The sequence below is a fragment of the Cucumis sativus genome, chromosome 1, assembly GCF_000004075.3.
Source record: "Cucumis sativus cultivar 9930 chromosome 1, Cucumber_9930_V3, whole genome shotgun sequence".
NCBI classification, from domain to species: Eukaryota; Viridiplantae; Streptophyta; class Magnoliopsida; order Cucurbitales; family Cucurbitaceae; genus Cucumis; species Cucumis sativus.
In genome coordinates, this window is record NC_026655.2 from 7,859,576 (window position 1) to 7,869,779 (window position 10,204).

The 10,204-nt window shown below is 35.4% G+C and overlaps 1 protein-coding gene across 1 annotated transcript; it reads right to left on the bottom strand.

The window, feature by feature from the left end:
- Positions 1 to 418: 418 nt before the first annotated feature.
- On the bottom strand, positions 419 to 8,929 carry LOC101203611. The gene is given in 8 exon segments (XM_031882691.1): positions 419 to 1,602; positions 1,605 to 1,877; positions 1,880 to 3,908; positions 4,113 to 5,053; positions 5,056 to 5,755; positions 5,797 to 7,061; positions 7,064 to 7,429; positions 7,792 to 8,929. Coding segments are annotated over 8 exon segments (7,896 nt in total).
- Positions 8,930 to 10,204: the final 1,275 nt, after the last annotated feature.

Here is a 10,204-nt window from a genome sequence, read left to right on the forward strand (position 1 = left end):
GACTTCCAATTACAACTCACAATCATAGAGAAATGTGTCTGGACTTGTAAACGCCTACATTTTCTTAAGTCTTAACAAGAGAAAATCATGGCTTTTACTTGGTTTGCAAATACAATAAGTCGTACTGAATCTTTATTAATTAACAAATAGATAGAACAAATGGGCTAATGAATAATGGATGTTTACTCTACTTTGATGGCATTTAAAAAGGATGAAAGAAAGGATTGACAAATAAAGAAGTGTTTGATATATATGATAAGAAATGAAAAGATAACAACGATTCTTGGAATAGGAGTACAAAGAGAGGAGATAAGGGGAAGTTTATACAAATGGAAATAACATTCTAGGAACTAAATGTAAGTTTCCTAGAAATACCCCCGACTTCTTTCAACACTACGAAGTTTTCTATGAAAAGGGCTCACGCATAGTATCTTCGAACATAATCTGAATTCACCGGATTTTTTAACTCAACACCATCCATATTGGTTAAAAGTAAAGCTCCTCCTGAAAATGCCTTTTTTACCACGAACGGACCTTCATAATTAGGAGTCCATTTTCCTCGATGGTCCTTTAGAAATGGAAGTATCCTTTTTAACACTAAATCTCCTTCTCGAAAACTTCGAGGGTGTACCTTTTTATTGTATGCTCGCATTAGTCTTTTTTGGTAAAGTTGTCCATGACTTAATGCTGTCAAACGTTTTTCTTCAATGAAATTCAACTGCTCATAACGACCTCTTATCCATTCAGCTTCATCTAACTTAGCTTCCATGAGAACTCTCAATGAAGGTATCTCAACTTCTAAAGGTAGGACAGCTTCCATACCATAAACCAAAGAAAATGGTGTTGCCCCTGTTGAAGTACGAACTGATGTGCGATATCCATGCAATGCAAACGGTAGTATTTCATGCCAATCTTTGTATGTTGTTGTCATCTTCTCAATGATTCTTTTAATATTTTTGTTGGCTGCCTCAACTGCCCCATTCATCTTGGGGCGATATGGAGTCGAATTTCTGTGATTGATCTTGAATTTCTCACAAAGTTCGTCCATCATTTTGTTATTAAGGTTCTTGGCATTATCTGTAATAATACCCTCTGGTAGACCATAACGACAGATCAACTCTTTTTTGATAAACTTGAGTACCACTCCTCTTGTAACATTGCAGTAAGATGCCGCCTCTATCCATTTAGTGAAGTAATCAATGGCTACAAGAATAAAACGATGACCATTTGAGGCTTTAGGATCAATGGGTCCAATAACATCAATTCCCCACAAAGAAAATGGCCATGGTGCTGACAAGACATGCAATGGAGATGCTGCTGCATGAATCCTATCCATATAAATTTGACACTTTTTACATTCTCTTGCATATTTTATGCAGTCTGATTCCATCGTTGTCCAATAATAACCAGATCTAAGTATTTGTCTGGCCATAGTATGTCCGTTAGCATGTGTTCCACATATTCCTTCATGAATTTCTATCATAATTTGTTTTGCTTCTTCCACATCAACACACCGAAGGAGTACCATATCATGGTTTCTTTTATAAAGAACTTCACCACTTAAGAAAAAGTTCATGGCCAACCTTCTTATTGTGCGCTTTCATTCTTTGAAGCTCCATATGGATATTCTCTACACTTTATGTATTGCTTGATATCAAAATACCATGGCTTGTTGTCATTTTCAATATTCATGCAATATGCCGGCGCATCTCTTTTCGTAATTTGGATTGGATAAAGCTCATACTCAAGATTAAGATTAAACATGACTGCCAGGGTGGCTAATGCATCTGCCATTCGATTGTCTTCCCTATGAACATGGTCAAATGAAATTTTCTCAAAATTTTGAGATAATTTTGCAATGTATTGGCTATAAGGACCAATTTAGCATCTCTTGTTTCCCATTCTTCCTTGACTTGATGTATTACTAGCATTGAGTCACCCAAAACTTTCAACTTTTTAACACTCATGTCGATTGCTGCTTGAAGTCCCATAATACAAGCTTCATATTCAGCGATATTGTGAGTGCATTCAAAACATAACTTAGCTGTTAGGGGAAATACCTTTCCTTTTGGGGAAATTAGTACAACTCCAATCCCATGTCCCAACTCATTTGAGGCACCATCAAAAAGCATAATCCAAGTCTCATGATCCGTAGCATCATTTTCAACTAAAAATATGTTTTCATCAGGAAAATCAACGCTCATTGGCTCGTAATCTGCTACTGGTTGGGCAGCTAAATGATCAGCAAGCGCACTTCCCTTTATTGCTTTTTTAGTAACATAAACAATATCATACTCTGACAACAAAACTTGCCACTTTGCAATTCTACCAGATAATGACGGTTTCTCAAAAATGTATTTTATTGGATCCATTTTTGAAATAAGCCATGTCGTATGATATAACATATATTGCCTCAAACGGTGAGCGGTCCATACCAAAGCACAACAAGTTCGCTCTAACATTGAGTATTTCGACTCATAATCGGTGAATTTTTTGCTTAAATAATAAATAGCATGCTCTTTCTTTCCTGATAAGTCATGTTGTCCTAGAACACCACCCATAGAACCTTCTAAAACCGTCAAGTATAGGATTAACGGCCGTCCTGGAGCTGGAGGTATCAATACAGGTGGGCTTTGTAGATATTGCTTAATTTTGTTGAAAGCTTCTTCACAATCCTCATTCCATTTTCCTGGATTATTTTTACGTAAAAGCTTGAAGATTGGTTCGCAAGTTGGGGTCAAATGTGAGATAAATCTGGATATGTAATTCAGTCTTCCAAGAAAGGCTCGAACTTCTTTTTCCGTTTCAGGGGATGGCATGTCCATGATAGCCTTCACTTTATCTGGGTCTACTTTGATCCCTTCTTCACTGACAATGAATCCCAACAGTTTTCCCGAGGTTGCCCCAAATGTACATTTGGATGGATTTAATTTCAATTGATACTTTCTCAACCGATCGAATAATTTTTGAAGTATAGTTGTATGATCTTCATTTGCCTTGGATTTTGCAATCATATCATCAACATACACCTCTATTTCCTTATGCATCATATCATGAAAAAGTGTAACCATTGCTCGCTGATATGTTGCCCCGGCATTTTTCAAACCAAAAGGCATTACTTTGTAGCAAAATGTTCCCCAAAGGGTAATGAATGTTGTTTTTTCTCTATCTTCTTCAGCCATTTTGATTTGATTATATCCTGAGAAACCATCCATGAAGGAGAAAGTTGAATATCCTGCAGTGTTATCCACCAACATGTCGATGTGAGGTAAAGGGAAGTTATCTTTTGGACTAGCTCGATTTAAATCTCTATAGTCCACACACATTCTCACTTTTCCGTCTTTTTTAGGTACTGGAACAATATTTGCCACCCATTCAGGATATTTGGAGACTATGAGGAATCCTGCTTCAATTTGTTTTTGTACTTCCTCTTTCATTTTAATCAATATATCAGGCTTCATTTTACGTAGCTTTTGTCTTACTGGATTGCATTCTGGCTTCAAAGGAACACGATGTACTACAATATCCGTATTTAACCCCGGCATATCCTGATAACTCCAAGCAAAAATATCTGAGTACTCACGTAACAAATTGATTATTTTTTTTCGAGTTTCACTGGTCATTGATGTGCCAATTTTTACCTCTTTTGATTCCTCCTGAGAACCCAAATTGATTACTTCAACTAGCTCTTGGTGAGGACCTAAGACCTTATCTTCTTCTTCTACTAATCTTAACAGTTCTGAGGATATTCTCCCAGCATTTTCATCGTCACTCTCTTTGTCAGATTCCATAGTGTATATTAAGGTATCAAGGGTAGAACTGGAATTACTAACATCTTCGTTCTTATGAATGTTGTCTATGAAAAAGTTTGGACTTTTGTGTTTAATTTGCAAGATGCAAGAAAGAAAGCAGAGAGAAGAAGAAATTAGAAAGAATGAAAGGAAAATGCGAAAATTTCATTAAATAACAAGAAAGAGGAAAAAAAAAAGTACATTCCATTTTGTAAAGCAAACAAAATACTGTGGCCTTAAGTAGAACCAACTAGAAAATTAAAACAAATAAAAGTTTAATCATTACTCTTGAAAATCTCCAGAAAATGTAGGTAGGTCTACAACATCCCAATTGTTAAGCTCAAAATTAGGTGGACATGCATAAACTGTTTCATCTTCAAATGATGCTTCTTGTGCCACTGCTGCAATTGATAAACTCTCCATCTTTGTTAACAAACAATGTTTTGAATCAGAGTCACGTGATGAGTAACTTATACCAGCACTCTTGAAAGTATCATATAATGCTGGTATAAATTTTAGACTTGGATCAAACACCATCATCCCTTGCTTTTCCAAACACCTTTTCTTCTTTTCTTTTTGAAGCCTAATTTTATCATATACGTTTGGCATATAACCCAAACCAAATCTCCCTTCATTGCTTGGTGTATTTAGAAGTGTTTCCAAGCTTTGATTCAAACCATATCCTCCACTTCTCATCATCCTTTTTGTCGTAACTTTAGGCATGTGTGACTTTATTACTTCACCTGCAGTTGCTTCCATCATAGTTGCATGAGCAATTTCAAAAGAGCGAAAAGAACACTCTAAAGCTTCTTCTGTTGCCTCCACATATGGGGTTGATATCGGTTTTGTTATCAGAAAATCTTCCTCTCCCATTAAACAAATCATCTTACTCCCAACAATAAATTTCAATTTTTGATGCAATGTAGATGGCACCACTCCTGCAGAGTGAATCCAAGGACGACCTAACAAAAAGCTGTAAGTAGGTGTTATCTCCATTACTTGAAAGACTATATTGAAAGTACATGGGCCAATTTTGATTGGTAATTCAATGTCACCAATTACTTCTCTTCGTGATCCATCAAAAGCTCTCACTACCATAGTACTTGATTTGATGTATGACATGTCCACTGGGAGCTTTAATAGTGTAGATTTAGGCATTATATTAAGAGCTGAACCGTTATCCACTAAAACTCTTGCTATAACATAATCCTTGTACTTCACTTGAATATGCAGTGCTTTTATATGGCCTAAACCTTCAGGGGAATTTCATCATCCGTGAAGACTATAGAATTTGAAGACGTAATGCTTCCAATAATTCCGCTGAACTTTTCCACTGAAATGTCATGTCCAACATGTGCCTTATTCAAAATATCTAATAGCACTTTGCGATGAGGCTCTGAATTTAAAAACAAAGATAATAAAGAAATTCGAGCTGGAGTATTATGCATTTGCTCTATGATCTTATACTCACTTTGTTTTACTATTTTCAAGAATTCGTTTGCTGCCTCATCTGTAACAGGTTTTTTGCATTCTATATCTTTTGTGACAGACATCTCTACATCCTGCTCTTTGTCATGTTCATTCACATTTCTTTTCTCACTTTTCCTCCCTTGCCCCAATGTTAAACTACTTGAAGGAGCTGTTAAATTATCTGGTTTATAACATCTTCCACTTCGAGTTATCCCGCTGATTCCTGTAATATTATCAACTGAAGGACCTGTAATGACTTGGCAATCATACCGCCATGGCACCGCTTTCAAATCCTTAAATTTGAAAGGACTCGGTACTTCGACAATGAGTTGTTTAGGATTGCAAGAACTTGATTTATTACGATTTTCTTGATAAAAGACTGTCAAAGGCCTTGGTAAAAAGGGATTTTCCTTTTTTGCAACTTCACCCATTAATGTACATATTTTATTGTCTTTCATCTCATCTTTTCCTTGTCCTTCGTATACTGTGAGTATCTTCGAATCCATAAATTGTTGTACTTTAGATCTAAATGTACAACATCGTTGGATAGGTGGCCTGCAACTCCTTGATGGAATATACAACGTTTGCCTTCATCGTATCCTTCGTATCTTATATTGGGGTCTAAATACTCCAAACTAACATATCCTGCTTCAAAAAGACCTTCAAAAAGTGTTTCCATAGGCATCCTTATCTCATGAACTTCATTTTTACACTTTCCAACAAAACAATCTATCGCATTCACTTTTGAATTTTCATGATTAGGAAGTGGATTGTTGTTGACATCCGGCTTCTCACCAGCTTTTTTGAAGCTCAACCATCCAGCATTAATTAAAGATTGCACCTTCCTTTTCAAAGCTAAACAATTTTCAGTTGAGTGTCCCACTCCTCCGGCATGATAATCACATCGAGCATTTGGATCATACCATTTTGGATAAGGAGGTTGTATAGGATTTATTGGGATAGGAGCTAACTGTCGATTATGAACTAGCTGAGGTAAAAGCTCTGTATATGTCATAGGAATTGGGTCAAATCGAAATGTTTCTGAGTTGGTCTTGCTACCCTGACCTTGTACAAACGGTCGAGAAAAGTTTGAATTTACAAGTTTTGGGGCTCCAGAGGGAGAGTGGGTTGGTACATAGTTGTTATAAGGGATATGAGTAACATTGCTTATATATGAAGGAAAACTTTGGTCATGTTTTCTTTGGCCAAAAGTTGATTTGTGGTTCCCTAAATTAGGAAAACCAATTGCATGAACCTCACCTTCTTTCTTCTTAGGTGTTGCTCCTTTCTTTAATCCACCATACTCAGCTGAAGTCTCTATTAACCTCCCATGTTTTATCCCATATTCAATTCTTTCACCAATAACAATAATGTCAGAAAAATTGGTTGTAGCATTACCAATCATTCGATCATAGAACGGCGCCCGCAAAGTATTCATAAACATAAATGTCATTTCTTTGTCTGTTAATGGTGGTTGAACCTCTGCGGCTATATCTCTCCATCGTTGAGCATATTCTTTAAAGCTTTCTGAACTTTTCTTCTCCATCCGTTGTAAGTCTAAACGATCTGGAGCCATATCAATATTATGTTTGTATTGCTTTAGAAATGCATCAGCTAAATCCTTCCAAACATGAATGTGTGCATTATCTAATTGAATATACCATCGAGTAGCTGGACCAGTCAAACTGTCCTGAAAGCAATGGATCAACAATTTATCATTACCAATATGCGCTGCCATCTTTCTACAATACATTATAAGATGACTCCTTGGACACGATGATCCATCATATTTGTCAAATTCGGAACTTTAAACTTTGTTGGAATGATCAAACCCGGTACTAAACACAACTGTGTTGCATCTATATTTCCATAAACATCAGTCCCTTCAATTGCTCGCAATCTTTCTTCCAAAACATCTAGTTTTTGCTTAGCCGGAGTGTTTTCATTTTGCCCCATGTCTTGAATTTTAGCCTGAGCTTCCAATTGTTCTATATCTGGGACAGGAGGTGGAACATCAAAAAGTGGATTCATAGCAACATAATGTTGAGCAGTTTGAGACTGTGTAGCGTTCATGTGGCGTGGCGTAAATCCTGGGGGATAAATGGGATCATCGGTGTCTTGAACCGGATTACTTGATTGTGCTGTTTCTACGACGACTTTTCCTTTTCCTGCTGAAAGCAATTCCAGTATTTTTGAAACTTGTTCCCAAGATTATTAATATCTTGTCTCATTTTATCCATGTCTTTATCTTGTTCTCCATGATTCGACTTCTATACCGTGTATTGTAAGTATGGAGAATTGGAGTAGGACGAGCTATGTTTTTCTTTGATTATTATGAGAACTTTGAAGACCAAAGAGTAAAAGGAAAGAAAAAAAATAATTAAATAAATAAATAATAAATTCAAATACAATAAATCAACACAAAATATAAACTTGGCAAAAAAAAAAAAATGATAATAACAATAATAATGAAATGCAATAACAACAACTTTGTTCATAATAGCAAAATAAACAGCTTAATAAAAACGACCAAAATGTCCAAGTTCTCTGCATATCATCTTTAAGAATCTATTAAGATCATCTGAATGTGGTCGTATTGAGAAAAAATTAATCCTTAAATCAGCTGCCCATTCCGCAAAACCATTTGCTCTTCTAGACACTATTCTGAGAAATCCAATTGTTTGATCTACACGTTCAACTAACGTTTGAAAATCTCTCCTTTGCAAGTCATAATCAACCTTCATTTGCATGTAATCTGTCTTCAATAATTTGTATTCTTGCACTATTCTCTCACTTGAATTTTGAAATGCAGTAAGCTGATGGTGTAAGGAATCAGCATAATTTTTCAGTATCTTATAATCTTCAGAGTGCTCGACCATCTTCACATGTAGGCTATCGACAGTTTGGCGTAGAGAACAATTGTGTACTTCCAAATCTACTATTTGTGCTTCCCGTTTACCAATTGACGATTTCAAATCATTGACAAGCTCGAGATAATATTCCTTCATGTTTTCTAAGTCTTTAATATATTCATCTTGTGATTCTACTGTTGCCTGTAATATTGTCTTTTCATTTTTCAAACTTCTATTCGACTTATTCATTCGCCTCATCTCTTCATCTAACACCTCAAGATTCTTTTCTAATTTATCTTGGTTTTTTAAGAAACTCTTGGTCTTTTCAAGCTCTCTCTGCAAAAAAGTCGCATGATCTATCCATTGGCTCGTCTCTTTTTGAAGTTTCTCATTCTCTTGCTCTAACAGTCGATTTTTCTCCTCTAATTTAGTGATCTTCTCAACCCACTGGTCTGGTTGTTCAGAGCTTGGCTCCTCTACCCTTTCAACTACCTCCCTTAAGGTATATATTACATTCTTCCTTCTATTTGTCTGCCACGCCTCATATCCACTAGTAACCCCTTCATAGTGTCCTTTGTCTTTTATCTTCCTCACAGACTTCCATGCACATACTGCTCGATGTTTTTTCCTTTGACAATCTTCATGATCGTATGCAAAATCAGAGTCTTGTAAATTATGAGTTGGTGGTATAAACTGTTTGAGCCAAACTTGACGCAAAACTAACAATGGTGTATAGTTAACACCTCCCCACGGTCCCAACAATGGCACACTATGAAATCTCCACATCTGTAAATTACTGCTTTCAAAGGCATCCATTGGGCTTTCCATATGACATCTTCAGAACTCAACGTTGAAAAGAAAGACACCCAAGTCTCCTTCTTTGGATATGTTGGGTTCCAAACTGCCATACCAAACTCACTAATTGTGTTTCGCATTAAATTCCATGGGCTACTGAATTCTAACTTTGGACACCTAAACTCTGCCGGAAATTTGATATGGCTGTGTATCCAAATATATAATAAAGGAACACAACAATTCAATTTTCCTGCACCTTTATTTCTACAGAAGTTAAGGGATCGAAAAGTTTCAGCCAATATAGGTATAATAGGATCGACTCCTCGTTCTATTTCAAAGAATAATCTGATCACTTTCCCATCGACATAACCTTCTGCTTTAGGAAAAATCACCGCTCCATAAATGCATAATGCCAAGAGAGCAAGACCTTTGTCTTCATCAATGTACGTCTGTGTCATCATTAATAGATAGTCAAATGGCACATTCTCTTCTCCACCCTTAACTTTTATATGTTTCTGAATTTCAGTGGCATGGACGGTTTCTAAAAATTTTGACAAAGTCCTTTTTGTTGTTTGCTTAGGGTTAAAGAAATAAACAATTTCCCTTTCCTTTCCAGGCATGCTAAGCATAGCTTGATATTCTTCTATGGTTGGCAGTAAATCACATGACCCAAGTGTGAAACAATTATATGCTGGATCCCAAAAATTAATTATGGCTCTTAAAGCAAAATGATTCACCGGTATGTACATCAACTCTGCTATATGTCCATATTTCTTCGAAAAAATGAATCTCCGTTGAGGTGTCAATGCCTCCCAAATCATTTTTAGTTTTGCTAAATCATTTTGTGTAAAAGAGAGCTGACACTTGGATAGTACTGATATTTGAGAAGAATCATTTATGCTATCCCCAAATTTTTGTTGTGTCTCTTCAGCCCATTTAAGAACATCACTTGGCTCATCAAATTTGGATTCATAAGATGAATGCATTGACATATTGGACATTCTGGTACTTAAACAACTGTTTATTTTTTGCACAATTATAACAAAAAGATATAGTCAAATCACTTTGCACAATAATAACAAAGTAACAAAACATGAGAAAGAGAAAAAAAAGAGAAAAAAAAGTAAAAAAAAGAAAATAAATAAAATAAATAAATTAAAAAAATTAAAAAAATTAAAAAAATTAAAAAAATTAAAAAAAAATTAAAAAATTAAAAAAATTAAAAAAAATTAAAAAATTAAAAAAATTAAAAAAATTAAAAAATTAAAAAAAATTAAAAAAATTAAAAAAATTAAA